The 15,797-nt window shown below is 28.3% G+C and overlaps 4 protein-coding genes across 4 annotated transcripts; 3 read left to right on the forward strand and 1 right to left on the reverse strand.

Annotated features, from left to right (window-relative positions):
• Positions 1–1,088: 1,088 nt before the first annotated feature.
• Positions 1,089–4,085, reverse strand: FG379_001141 (uncharacterized protein; the record flags this gene model as incomplete). Its single annotated transcript, XM_067326744.1, has 1 exon — positions 1,089–4,085. One exon carries the CDS (start codon positions 4,083–4,085, stop codon positions 1,089–1,091), a length of 2,997 nt encoding a protein of 998 aa, XP_067184393.1.
• A 1,580-nt stretch (positions 4,086–5,665) lies between these two features.
• Positions 5,666–9,352, forward strand: FG379_001143 (uncharacterized protein; the record flags this gene model as incomplete). The annotated part of the gene is made up of 1 exon (XM_067326746.1): positions 5,666–9,352. The coding sequence occupies one exon, from the start codon at positions 5,666–5,668 to the stop codon at positions 9,350–9,352; it is 3,687 nt and encodes a 1,228-aa protein (XP_067184395.1).
• A 1,755-nt stretch (positions 9,353–11,107) lies between these two features.
• Positions 11,108–13,411, forward strand: FG379_001144 (serine threonine phosphatase alpha; the record flags this gene model as incomplete). Its single annotated transcript, XM_067326747.1, has 1 exon — positions 11,108–13,411. One exon carries the CDS (start codon positions 11,108–11,110, stop codon positions 13,409–13,411), a length of 2,304 nt encoding a protein of 767 aa, XP_067184396.1.
• A 1,023-nt stretch (positions 13,412–14,434) lies between these two features.
• FG379_001145 (uncharacterized protein) lies at positions 14,435–15,220 on the forward strand (the record flags this gene model as incomplete). Its single annotated transcript, XM_067326748.1, has 1 exon — positions 14,435–15,220. One exon carries the CDS (start codon positions 14,435–14,437, stop codon positions 15,218–15,220), a length of 786 nt encoding a protein of 261 aa, XP_067184397.1.
• Between the last annotated feature and the right edge of the window lie 577 nt (positions 15,221–15,797).

The raw sequence follows: 15,797 nt of genomic DNA on the forward strand, positions 1-15,797 counted from the left end.
TTAATCTTAAAATTTAATTTATTTGTTATATTATAAATTATCATCAACCAATAACAAATTGTCATATTTAAATCTTAAAAAGGATACATACCTCTTAAAGTACCAAAATCATATTACAGTCCTTAAACCCTCCTGTCTTTTTTCGTACTTGACTATATTATTAATACAAACATATATACATTAATTCTTACACTAATGCTACTAATATATCTTCACTCCAAATCGTCATTAACTCATGCAAAAAAAAACTGATATAAAAACAGAATATTACATATTTTCTCTTTAATTCTACTATACCTAAACAATGAAAAATAGAATACTATTTAAATACTTCTTATATAATACTTTTGGATCAACTACCTCAAAATAACTATATTTTCTCTTGATTTTTTTATCACCACATACAAAATACACTAACTATTATTTTGATACTATTGCATTTATAACAATTATTCGCATTTTTACAATTAAGAAGTTTGTTCTAACACAACTAATTTATTATTCATAAAGGAAAACCTTAATAGTAACAATAGCTATTCCCATAAAAAATAAAGATAAAAATGACGTATTACATGCTTGAAATTAATATATATTAAAGTTCCTAATCTATTGTCTGTAAACCTGTTATATCATCAAAACACTACTCGGAATTTACCCGCCATAAATCATTTACCGCTGAAACCGCACCAATTTCCACACATGCTTGTTATAAATGTGATTATTATATTTTTAATGTATGTATTTATATATTAGTATTGATTCACACTTATTTATTTTTCTATATTAGATTTCTTACATAAAATAAAATCCAACCCGGTCTGATCCATATTGTTTTTCTTTTGTCATTAATTAAATCAACTATAAATCATTATGTAATTATGCAGTTTGAGTATTATTGAATTGATACTGGTATGTAATTTCGATTCAATTCTATTATTTTCTTTCTCACATTTTATTCCTCGATTATATCTATATTCGTAATAATGAATCGAATTTACTTTCCTATGAATTAACTTATTTAGAATATATATAATTTTGGCAATCCATTTTCTCGTATAAAATTATTCAATTTTACAAGTATTAATATACTAGTAAATTTGTGGAACCTCGGAAAAGCACACCCTTTTCATAGATGATAAAGTTCTTGGGGGTGCTGAGTTGTGTTTTGTCCATAGGGAAGATATACTACCTCCTATTTTTGAAAATGAACCTTTATTATTATAGTTTATTTCGGATGAAACTGTTCTTAAAATTCCAGATATTGGCGGTTGAGCGTTTATTAAAGAACTTGTTGGTCTCAATTTTATTAGTTCAAGTAATTTATGATCTACTTCCCAATAATCATCGTCTTCTTCATCGTCTAAGATATTAGAACTACCTCTTCCTATATCATCATCGTCGTCATCATCATCATTATCACTTTCATCTAAAATATCGTCATAATAATCCTCTTCTTCGTGCGAGAATTCGCCATTATTATGATTGTATTTATTACCACAATGACTAGTACTATCATTTAAATAATTATCATTTAATAAATTAACTATAGCTTTTGGAGATGACAATAATAAACCATTATTAGTATGATTATTACTATTATCAATATTATTACCGCTAACATTTGTGCCATCTTTACCCTTCACCTTATTTTTATTCCTACCACTGTATAATTTTGACACTATTCCACTAAATCCAGAGAAAGAAGGCTGCGATGGAGATGGAAGTGGAGATGATAATTGTGAATTTTGATTTTTTAAACCGACTTCAATTGACATGCCACCAATAGATATACCATTGTTATTATTATTATTATTATCGTTACTTGTTGAAATATCATTGTTCATATCAAAATTTAATGTTTTATTATTAAAAGTCGTATCATTTTGAATGTTATTATTAGAAGTGCTACAACTACTAATATTACCATTGTTACAAATATTGTTAATATTACCTATTTGACCCGTAATCCACTTTTTGTTTATACCTGCTATTTCATTTATTTTTGAAATGCTCCAAAATGTTGGATCAACTATTTCCATTTCTATATTATTGTTTGTTATTAACTGAAAGCCATCTAATTTACTATCACTATAACAGTTATTATTGTTATCACTATCTAATGTAGATCTGATTTTTAATTCATTTTTTTTATGACTTCGAATATAATTATTACATTTATCTAAGCAATTAATATTATTATCACCACTGGCTTGTGATGCTAATCTTTGACACCTTCTAATTAAATCTAATAAACAAGATCCACACCAATCTCTTATTTTTACTAACACTCTTATTACATAAAAAACTTGTGATGTTTCACTTAATAAACACATTATATCAAACAATACTTGAAAGCTTACATTTCTTAATAATAGTGCACATCTTCCCATTTCATTTATACCTACCGTTATATTACCATAAGTATTACTTACTTGTAAAGCATTATTTGTTTTTGACCTTGAACACAAAACACCATTTAAGTCGTATAATGGAAGTAAGATATCTATTAAATTAACTAGTGCAGTCAACCATTTAGAAAGTCCTTGAATTTTTGGACAACAACACAATATTCTGTGTAAACAACGTAATAAACTATAGCAATATTGTGGTGTTTTGTAACACAATATTGTTTTAGGTGTATTTTCATTTGTTCCTGATAATGATATCATTATTTCATCTTTAATAAAAAATGGTTCATTTCTCATAAATAATGTATCATTATCTCCTTTATTTGTGTTACAATTCAACATATAATACCTTAGTGCTTGTGATATTGTATTTATTATTTCTATTGTATATTCATGATTGCCTCTACATATACTTAGGCATATATCAGATGTTAATATATATGGATAATAATATAATAAGTTCAATTTATCATCTAACAATTTGAACTGAAATGGTAGTATATTTATTTTATCTTGATTTTTTATTTTATTTAATATAAAAGTATCATTATTATTAATATTACTATCACCACTATTTAAAATATTATTATTATTATCTTCTTTTGTTAATATTATTGATAATGTCTCTATAGTAAATAAATAATTAATATAAAGATATTTAATTAATTCCTGATTAGTCATTTTATCACCTTGAAAAAATATATTATTATCTTCTTTGATAAATTCATTTATAGTAGATGTCGCAGATTGCCCTGGAGTCTCATTAATTGAATAGTATCTAACATTATGAAACGAAATGCCATATTTAAAAACCAAATCATTATTTAATATCGATGCTAGTGATGGAATAATACTCTCATATATTACTTTTTTTGATTTGCCCTCAAATATTATTCCTTGTGTTAGTAAACCCAATAAAATAATTTCTAATATCATAATAATATCAATCACATTCTTATTATCGTCATCTCGTGCACCATTTAAATCACTATTGGCATTCACATTTTTATTATTGGTAACGTTCCTATTTATATTTATTAAATTTTTACATGTTAATTCAACCAATTTTAAGTTTAATATGCAATTTTTTAATGGTATTGAGTTCGGTATACCATTTTTTTTATTATTTGTTTGTCTTGTTAATATTCCTATATTACCCTGTAAATTTTTTTTCATTAAACACAATAATATCCATTTGCCATAATATTTCAATAATGTACCTTCCTTAGATATCCATATTTCTACATGATTCCTTATATAATTTATTATATTTGGTGACTCTCTCCATTTATCAAAACAACCATCTATTAATTTTATCAACAATAACACACCATATTTTGCATAATTCTCTCTTTCTTTTTTTATATCCCACTGTACATAATTAATTAAACACTTAATTACAGAAATAAAATAATTCTCCACTTGGCCTTTATTGTTTAATATTCCCGGATTACTACCTCCATTGCTGTTATTTGATGCTAAATCATTTATTTGCTCCATTACTTTACTTATATCAACATATTTTTTATTTAGTGGCATCATCATCCTATCTAAATCCGGCCCAAAATTTCTATATCCATTTGGATATAACCCTTTTATTATTGATTTTATCCCATTATTATATATTCCTCCTGATGTAATAAAATGTTTAATGTTACTAACTAATTTTTTTCCCATTTTTTTATTATTTTAACTATTCCCTTTTTCCTTCTTTGTTTATTTTGTATGATCTTGTTAAATCTAATACGATAAAACTAACTTGTAGCACTTGAAGTGTAAATACAGCATATATAGCTATTTATGGTTCATTTATACTCTGGCATACATAATTATAAACAAGTTTTTACTCTAATTATTTTAATGATTTGTCATCAACATATACTTCATTGTATACTTAAATTAATTTTATCGAGTAAAGCACTAATTATATATTGCTTTTGCAAAAAAAAAACTTTGATCTTTATCTTGGCCACAATATATATCATTTCAGTTAATTTAATCCTTTTTGATGTTATATATTTACGCTATCATATATGCTATAGTTTGTTCTTACTATAAACTATAGTTGTTGCAATTACTTTCCTTGGTTTACTTGATTGTTATTTTATACCTATTTTTTATCGGATTTGTTTTTACACAGTACAAATACACAACAAAGAAATAACTCCTCTTTCCCTGCTTTTATTTCGTATTTATATACATAAAACACATAAAGTATCCTTCTTTTAAAAAATAACTTATTTAATAAATTTTTTCAAAAATTTCCACTATTTACCATTAGAATCGTCTTTTATGACCTTTTTTTCTGACACACAAATACACACATAATTACGTGTCTTTGGCGCCTAAATGCCAAATATATTGATATATGAATATTTAATTTAATTAAAAGTTTGATTTATTTTGCAAGTGTTAAATAGATATATAATATGAGGATGTTTGAAATCTTTTGCAGTATAACATATTTGTTAGGTCTAACTTAATGTTGTAAATAGGTAATCAGGACAAAAATCATCATTGAAATGCTTTGATACTAAATTTTGTATGTTTTTTGAAGTTATGGTATTAAGTGTTGTGGGAAGAAGTATTGATCCTTTTTTCTCGTAAAATCTAGTTTCATTTTATCAGTAATTTTATTTAATTTCATTTTTAAATTTAGTTTTATACCTGGCTTCTAATTAATACAAAAATTTTTTAGCTTATAACATTAAATATGCTGGCGCGATGGCGGTACCTGAAAGAGTAAATTCTAAATGATTTTCTTTGAAAGTAGAGAGAAATTATTTTTCTTCCTTTTTTCCATAAAAAGCAATTCTAAATATATAAAGGTGAATAAAATGTGTTAATAGAAGTTGTTTTTGGTTTAAATTTTCAATTCGTTTCTCAGAAAGGTTATTATGCATTGATAGCAATATTAATTTTGCAATCATTAGTTTTAATTCACTGTATTTGAACAATTCTAGTCTACATAGAGAAATATTTTTTTATTGAAATATATTTATCGAAGTTTAAATGTTATTTGGTGGTTAAAATTATTATATTTAATGTATATATAGAGTAATTCGTATACAAACATATAATTTACAGAAAACCAATATTTTAAAATATGTTAATGCGAGTTTCAGACTGATGTTGAATTGTGTATTTTATTTATTCATTTCAATATAAAAAAAGAATATCTTTATTATATTACATTTATTTGTTATTTTAAATAATTAGATATATGCATTTATATACACTTATGTAAATAAAAATAAATGGATTCAGATAAATTAGCAACCAGTAATAGTGTGGATGAGAACATTCCTCTTGAATCATGTAATGAAAAGGAAGCTGAATTTGATAGACCATATGATGATTATGAAGAACATTACAAAAATGATATGCCTTCAAGCAAAGCAACATCAGCGTATTCATTAAATTCAGCGTCTTTTTTTGGCCTTTCAAATCAGACTCCGAAGCCGCCAATAAAAAGGGATTCATTTGTAGGAACAAGCTATTTACCCATACATAATTATTATAAAATAGGTGAAAAAGTAGGTGAAGGAAGTTGGGGTGCGGTTTATATTGTGGAAGAAAGATGCTCAAATATTGTAAGAGCAGCCAAGAAAATACCCAAACAATTTTCAGGTGATGGATTTAGGTTTCGCCAGGAAATGCAGTTGTTGAGTATTTTAGATCATCCAAATATAGCAAAGCTTTATGAAACTTTTGAAGACTATAATTCAATATATCTTATTATGGAACTTTGTAATGGTGGAGAATTATTTGATCGTTTGTCACATGTTGATTGTTTCTCGGAAAGGGTTGCTGCTCATCTCATTAAACAAATGCTTTCTGCAATTTCATATTGTCACTCAAGGGGAATTGTTCATAGAGATCTTAAACCGGAAAACTTTTTATTTTTAAATTCAAAATCAGAAATTAATTGCAGGCATCATTTTTTTGATTTTAAAAGTAATCCTATTGAGAAAAAGACAAATAATTCCATGGATGATAGTGGCTGTGGTATTTTGAATTACAATAACAGTAATTGCACGAACGTTAATATTATTTCAAACGTTAACAAGAATATCTGTGAGAAAAACAATAATAATGTAAGAATATCAAGATCTCTTCCCTCAAGTTTAAACTACAACCAAATTGTATGTATTGAGAACAATGGTTCACTTGATTTTAACAGAAATGACAATTTCTATTACGATAGTAATAATAACAGTATTTCTCGTCCTCTAACTGATACGAGTAAACATATGAGACATAATTGTTTATTAAACAATAAAAATGTTGTTGGAAGTAATGATTATCATAATATAAATAAACTACCTATTGTAGACAGTTGTAACTGTTTTGAACTCAAAAACCCACTGAAACTTATTGATTTTGGCTTGGCAAAAAGAATAACAAGAACAGGAGGTTATTTGAGAACTAGAGTTGGAACACTATATTATATAGCTCCTGAGATATTGGTTGGTAAGGGTTATGATGATAAATGTGATATATGGTCCATAGGCGTAATGGCTCATATACTACTGTCTGGTGTACCACCTTTTACTGGAAATACAGATGGAGAAATTATTGAAAAAGTAAAAAAGGGTAGTATTGCATTTTCCGAACCAATTTGGAATAATATATCTTTAAGGGCGAAAGATTTTTTGCATAAATTGTTAAATAAGAATCCAAATGATAGAATTTCGGCTTTTCAAGCCTTACAACATCCGTGGATTAGATCATGGGACGTTCCAACAGTACCATTATGCGGTATCGGTATGATTAATAAAGTCATTGTCTGGCCTTGGCACCAACAAAGATCAAAGTTAGCTTTAAAATCCAAGTCATCGTCTTTAATTTCAAATTTAAACAGTAATAGTGAAAATAGTTATAATATAATAAGTAGCAATAATACAAGTAGTGGCGAACACGATTCAAATGAGTTGGAATGTGAGAACATCAACGAATTGTCATTTAAACAAAAAAATCAGATACTAAATTCAATGAATAATGATTTCATTGTAAAAAGATCTCTAGGAAAAAGTTCTGTACTCAGAAAGTCATGTAGCACTCCATTGCTTTATTCAATGTGCAATGCATATCCAAATAATAATGAAATGGGTTCTAACCATATTTCTGGTTTACAAGATAATATTTGTTTTTATCAACAAAAATCTGTTACTCCTAGAACAAAAGCAACTATAAGTGCAATATTAAATCAAGAAGATTCAATCATGGCTCCACCATGTGACCCTAGATTTCACTTTGGATGTAGTTGTGGTAGCATTAATTTGGCATCTAATAATAATCACAATTCAATTAGTCGTTATAATAAAAACAAAGGAGATAGTTTTTTACGTGATAAATTAGAATGTGATGACAAGAGTATTCTTTTATCTTCATGCTCATCGAGCAAACATGGCGTTTCTTCTTCGTCTTTATCATTTCACTCTTCTGTGACATATACAACATCTCACAGCATTACAAGATCCTCTCTTTCACATGGTAACTTAACAAGCTATGCAAATAAATCAAGGAATGATTACAAAAATTGTTATGGTAATTTAAGCTTAGTTAGAAATCCAAATTTAAATATTGCAAATAACACAGAAACTCCGAATATACTATCTAGGGTTTGTAACAAGGAGCAATTATTTCAAACAATACTTTCTAACAAAGCATTTGACTTGTATAAACCACTACTTAAGTTACTCAAATCGTGGGAAAGATTTTGCAACTACACTCTTTTAAAAAGAGTTATTCTAGTTTCGATTGCTCTTAGAATTGGTGAAAATAATGATTTTAATTATTTAAAGGAACAATTTAAAAGATTTGATGTCGCAGGCGATGGCGTTGTATCACTAGCAGAACTTCAATGCGTTCTTTGTTTCATATTTCACATTGAATTCATTTCTAATGTTAATAATAATTCAATGAAGGACAAAAATGATATTAGTGATTTAAATCAAGAGAAAAATCAGTTAAACAAAGACTTAAATGATTTCGGAATTTCCTCTGATTGCTCAGTTGATGTTTTCGATAACTTCAGTGGATATGAGGATAATGAAAGTGAATTCTCTAAAGTTAATTGGAACAAGGTGGAATATGTTATTGCAAGTGACACAAATGAGGATAATGATTATAATGCAAGTGATAATGATATGAGCGACTATGTAGATAATCAAAATGGTAATAGTGTTGAAGATTTGATACCACAATTGGACGAAAACTATATTAATGATGTTTTTTCTAGCATCAAACAATATAATTCATCTTTATTCTTGGCTTCACAAGCTTTTTTTAACTCGGATATTTCAATTAATGCATATTTAGATTCATTTATTTCTTCCAATTCCTTCAATAAAAAATTGCTATTTGATAATTTATGTCTATTTAACATTGAAGGAATTATTAAATTGAATGAACTATGCAATAAAATTGAGAACATATTTGGAATAATAGATCAGGATCAAAGCGGATCTTGGGAATATACTGAGTTTGTAGCGGCTTCTATGGAACCTGAAATGTACTTGAATAATATGAATGCACTCAGAACGGTGTTTAGAAATTTTGATAGAGACTCTGATGGAAAAGTGTCAGTTCAAGACATACTTTCTTCCTTTGGATGGGAAGACGATATTATTCTTTGCTCGGAAACTATTTCACCAAGACAATACAAACAGTATTTAAAAATAGGGAATTCTAGACCATGCGATTACACTACTAATAACAATGATAGTGATTGTAACAATAACACTAATAATGACGATTACAATTGCGGCATTTTTGAAGATGAAGAAAAACTAAAACGATTTATCCAGGATGATTCTATTGATAATTCTGTTCAGTATTGTGCTCATATTCACTGGACAGAAATATTCCTAAATGAATGTTGCAAACCTGGAAAACACTATCTTGACTTTGAAGACTTTTACGATTTTTTGTTAAAATAAATTGTACTACTTGTTATATTTAATTATTTATACGAAATAAATATCCATTTTTTGTTTAAGCACTTTTAAATTATTCGGTAGCGTTACTATGCCATGTTATTACACATATACACAATTATATATAAAGAATAAGAGAAATAAAAAGAGTAAAATAAAATAAAGGACAGGCTTATATTTGTAATGTATAAAGCGTTCTGATTGATATATTCTTAATTTATTCTATTTTTACAATGTGGTTGTATTAGTGCGCACTTTTACTTTACTTTGTGCTTTGTTTTATTTATCGGTACCTGTAATTATGCCAATCACGATTTTAACTGCATTAACTATGTGTGTGTCCAACCTTGAAGTCAATTAATTGTTTTAATTTATTCTTGCCAACTTGGCCATGTTTTCCTCTTTTTTTGCGTTGATTGCCCTAATCCATCTACTACTCATACATTTATTTAAAATAAGTACGCAAATACATGCACAATAAATACCATAAACTATTTCTAAACCTATTTTTAGTACATATTCACAAAGTTACTCTTATTTTACTTTAATTACATTTTAGGTGTTTTGCACTTCTCCCGCATTTTCCGTGGTTTATTATTTACATTTTTTTGTGGGTAAAATAAACCAACCAAAATAAACTAATGTTTAGATGCGCGCGCCTAAATGAAATTTATTTAAGGACGGCTACCAAATAAATTTTTCTTCCATTTCACCTTTATATTGACACAAAATCACAATAAATAATAAGTTATATTGATTATTATGCTTACTTCAATAAAAAGCATTAATACAGCTTTTATTATTCTAGAGCATTGAGCAGGTAAACGGAGTTGCGACCACATTAGACAATAGTGTCAGTTTATTTTGGCATCACTGAGAGATCTATAAATATTAAGCAAAACCTTTTAAATAAATAAATATATAATGAATTTAACAACAAGTTAATACAAATAAAATAAGGATCGTTGTCACTTATTTTATTGAGTACCGTTTCAAGACTAATGAGATTGAACATTTTGAATAAATACATTATATGGGCTTTATTTTCATATTAATATATTGTTAACATAGTGCACATGTAATTTATGAATATTCAATAGGACATACAAGAAAAATGGCTCAAAAAGAACAAATGTTTGGGGATGTTCCCACAGCTAGATTCGGACACTCTACTACTTTTGTAGGTAATTCGAAAGGTAGGTTTTTTCGTTGGTTTATGTTATATTATACACATACTTTAATTGACGCAATGTCACATTTAAGAAAGAACAAAAGATTATTTCATTATTTAAGTAATCCAAAATATTTGTTATATATATATGGTGTGATATAATATAATATAATGTAATTTATCTAAATAAGACCTAATTTTTTTCTTATTCTTTACTATTTCAACAATAAAGTTGTTTTGTTTGGAGGAGCAATAGGTGATAGTGGGAGATATACAATCACTGCAGATACATATATTTTAGATTTTTCTGCAGGCTTTCAGTGGAAAAAGATAACTGCAGATAATCCACCAAGTGCAAGGGCAGCACATGCGTCAGCATGTGTTGATTTAATGCAATTAGTGATTTATGGGGGTGCAACAGGTATGTTAAAAAAGACTTGTGAATTTTCAAATAATAACAAACTTTATTTACTTCATGAATTATAATATATTTGAAATGTATATTAAATCATTATTTAGGAGGTGGAAGTTTAAGTAGCGACGAATTGTACCTATTAGATTTAAGAAAAGATCCGCATTATGGTTGGATGAGCGTGCCAATATGTGGTGGAAGAACACCGGGAAGAAGGTATGGTCACACAATGATATATAGTAAACCTAATTTAATAATATTTGGGGGGAATGACGGCCAAAGAACATTAAATGATGTATGGTTTATGAATGTGGAAGAGAGCCCATTTGTTTGGACACAAGTTATATTCGATAAAGATGATAGAGTGCCATGTCCAAGAGTGTATCACAGCGCAGCATTGTGTACAGAAGGTCCGGCATCTGGCATGACAGTTATACATGGTGGAAGAGCAAGTGATTCAAGATGTCTAAGAGATACTTGGGGGTTGAGACAACACAGAGATGGTAGATGGGATTGGATAGAGGCACCGTGTAGAAAAGGGGGCCCTCCTGCACAAAGATTTCAACATGTAGTATTATTCGTGGGTTCAAAAATGTTAGCGTTAGGTGGAAGAGGGGATGACGTATCAAAAGTTTTACCAAGTATGTTGTATGATACAGAAAATTGTGAATGGAGGGATTTACCAGGTATAGAAAGGTTTCGTCATTCAGCGTGGTCTATTAAGTCAACATTGTTTAGTTTTGCTGGTTTTGACCATAAAACGCAAACACAACCAACAATGGATTTATTATCTATGGATTGTTCGGCGGAACCTAATTTTTATAGTGAAAAGGAAAGAAATATAAGAAGGAAGAGTCTAATAGGTATACCCATAAATACAATAGGAAGAAACGATATTGAGTTTAACATTGACAATAATGCAAATGAAGATAACGAATATAGCGAGACCGATGAAAGATTTAAATATGCTGGTAATTTTTACAATAATGATAACGTCAATAGTAATGGAAACAACACTCAAAAGATAAATGAGATACCATTCACTAATGTAGAAAGAGCAATCGCAAGAGCAAATTTACAATTACAGAATGATCCTAAAAAATACGTACCAAAAATGGAATATAAAACAACTGCGGGTTTAATAGGTCTAAGTCCACCAGTAACTAAAGTTAGTTCAAGAGTTCACATTACTGTTGATTCATTGAATAATGATTTTTCGTCGCTAGTTCAAAAAGTTTCAATAGATCAGTTAGGTGAAGAAGGTAAAAAAATAGATAAGGTTGCAGCTAAAAAGGGATTAGCAGATTCGCCATGGATGTTAACGCCAACTTTAATGGGAACACAAGGCACTGGTATTATCGAAAAATGTTTAAAGTTATTTTTGCATCCTACAATAACACCAGTTGAATTATCTGCTAGATTTAATTATATGGAAACATTCTCATTAACATGGCCGGAAGTAATACAATTGTGTGAAGTAACGTACAGTATAGTTAAACAAGAGGAGATGGTGTTGAAACTAAGAACACCAATTAAAGTATATGGTGATATACATGGTCAATATTATGATTTGATGAGATTGTTTCATAATTATAAAACGCCAATAACAGAGGAATTAGAGGACATATTCGATGCAAAGGGAGATATAGATTCTACTGATTATTTATTTTTGGGTGATTATGTAGATAGAGGAAGCCACAGTTTAGAAACAATATGTTTGCTATTTGCGTTGAAAATACGTTATCCTAAACAAATACATTTAATTAGAGGCAATCATGAGGACCCTGTAGTTAATTCATTATATGGATTTAAAGATGAATGTAGAAGAAGGCTCAGAGAAGATACAGATGATCCAGAATCTTGTTGGAACTGGTTTAATCGCGTATTCGAATATTTGCCTGTAGGTGCAATAATAGAAGATAAAATATTATGCATTCATGGTGGTATTGGCGGTTCTATACATAAAGTTGAACAAATAAATGAGATACAGAGACCATTAAAACCATCGCAAACACCGCAAAATGAATATGAGCAAAGGATATTGGACTTACTGTGGTCCGATCCGACTGACAACGATTCACTAGAGGGCATAACACCAAATGATACAAGAGATCCGGATGGGTGTGGATTTATTGTTAAATTTGGACCAGATAGGGTTATACAATTTTTATGTGAAAATAACCTGGATTTAATTATAAGAGCGCATGAATGTGTACAAGATGGTTTTGAGAGATTTGCTGGTGGCAAATTAATTACTTTGTTTTCGGCAACAGATTACTGTGGCAAACATCAAAATGCAGGTGCACTATTGTTTATAAAAAGAGATTTAACTGTTGTACCAAAAATACTATTACCTTCATCTAAAGATTCAAAAATGATGTTAAGTAATTATTGGGATCAAGAAATATTGTCACAAAGACCACCAACACCTCCTAGATCCGCCACTTACTTCGACAAAATTAATTCTGAGTACAACTGAATGACATGTAGAAATTAGACAGTGATGACATACCGATATTATTTATTCATCTCAAATTTATAAGTACACAGCAGCTATATATTTATATGCATCTAGAATAGCATTGTTTTATTTTTAGTATACAAGAAGTTATGTTGTAACAGCGCTAGACAATAAGTGCAAAGTAGCAGTCAATATTATAAATAAATGTCGGGGTTTATTGAAATATATTGAATTAAACGAATTCGTTATATATATATCATACAATGTAAATATGAAAGTGTGCTATTCACTTTATTGTCTTTTCACTAATTTATTTACTTGCATTCTTCCTTTGGGTTCGTTTCACTATTTCTGTTTATTGCTGTTTAACACATTACAATGAAAAGTATGAAACGAGATTTCGCGGGAGTTAAGGCTAATCAAAAGAAGATCACAAATAATTGGTAGTAACATTGCATATTTTAAATAACTCTAGCAATAATAGTATTTTCTTATTCTCTAATTTTACGACCTTTCTGGCCAAATCAATTCACTGTTGATTCATATAAATACAAATATATAGGTATATATACATATTTGTACGCGGAATACGTGAATATATGTATATGAATGTATCCTTAAGGCGATACTTTAATTCTGACTAAAGAATTAAGCATATTATATTTATTAAGTTGATTACATTTCGGAGATTTTGTTTTTTTTTTTTTTAGAAAAAAAGAGGGGAAAAGTTTCATTTGATAATTTCTAAGACCTAAATTGAGTGGTACCGGTTTATAGCGTATCCATATATGAATTACTCAATAAGTTGTTGTTTGGATTATCAAGATATTAATTAGAATTAATGGCATATTTTCATTATAAATTTGAGAACTAAGGTGCAATTGGCTTAAAAGTAATAGTATTGTTGGTGCTACCAGTAGTACAAAAGCATTAACTTGAAAATCGATTCTGTGATTAAATATATGCAACTGCACTTTATAAATTAATACTTTGCTTTCCTGTATATAAAGTAAAAATAGAACTTAATGAAATTATTTAACAATGAGACATGAAAATGAAGGAGGGTATGTAAAGGAATACGATGCTGTCACCAGTGATTCGAAAAATTCAATGGAATTTAATTTAAATAGCAAAGAAGACTTGAATGCTAAAATGGGTGAATTAGGCGAAGAAATGTGTTTAGAATTTAATGAAGATATAAACAATGAGAAAAATACAGATAAGAAAGAAGAGATGAATGCAGAATCACGTCATGATAATAACGACGATAATAAAAAGTGTATTATAAACAATAAATGCAATAATGGAGCTATGAATGAGTATAGCAAATATTCCTATTCAAATGATGATAACTGTGACGAAGACAATGATGAATTATTTATTGAAATGGCTAAAAACGGTATTTCATCCAATGAGAATTCCAGTAAACTGCCTTTACTATTGTGGGACGATAATATTAAATCAAAATTAAAAAACAAGATATACCAAACTAGCAGAAAAATGTATTTAAAATATGGTAATGATGGGAATTGCTTTAATAATTTTGATTATATTCCGTATTTTTGTAATAATCACAATATATATTTCAGCAACAATAAAAGTGAATATAGTAATATGGATAACATAGATAATGCTATATTTGAATCTAAATCCTGTTCTGACTGTAAATTATCTATATTAGACAATTTTATTAAAGTTATAGTTGATACCATTGATAAACACATTGAATTTCCTCCGACAATACAAAGAATATGCGAACTATTGTGTTATCCTGACTGCTACACCAATACAAAAAGTTTTTTATATGCCTTAGATAAGGTAAGTTGAGTCAGATACAGTACAACAAATATTTAGATTTGCGTTATGATTTACTGTATTAAACTTAATTCACATATTATTTATTTATTATATTCGCAAATTTGATATAAAATAACAGCTTGTTTGCGTTTCTATACCCATTAATGTGAATATTGATGATATTAAGGATTCAAGTAGTAACCATCATAATAGCTCTTATTATTGTGGTTACTTTAGCAGCGATACCAATGATGATAACTATTTCGATTTGGATTTAAACATTAATAACGATAGCATATCTGATAATTGCAGAAACTCCAATAATGGAGACAATTTGGATGAAAATAATAACATTTTTGAATCCATATTAGATGGTGGTGACGAAATCAATCTAAATAGATACAAGGATGAATATATTTCCGATTTGAATATTAATAATGAAAACGGATGTGATTCTTCCAGTTATAAACACTACACACTCACATCATCATCACCACTATTTTCACCGCTTTTACAACAAAAATCAACCTATAATATTAACGATAATTCTGTTTGCTCTTCAAATGGTAATGTACTCCCATCTTCCGAGGTTAACTGCAAGAAGAGA

The sequence above is a fragment of the Cryptosporidium bovis genome (genome assembly GCF_009768925.1).
Source record: "Cryptosporidium bovis isolate 45015 chromosome Unknown contig_20, whole genome shotgun sequence".
Lineage (NCBI taxonomy): Eukaryota > Apicomplexa > Conoidasida > Eucoccidiorida > Cryptosporidiidae > Cryptosporidium > Cryptosporidium bovis.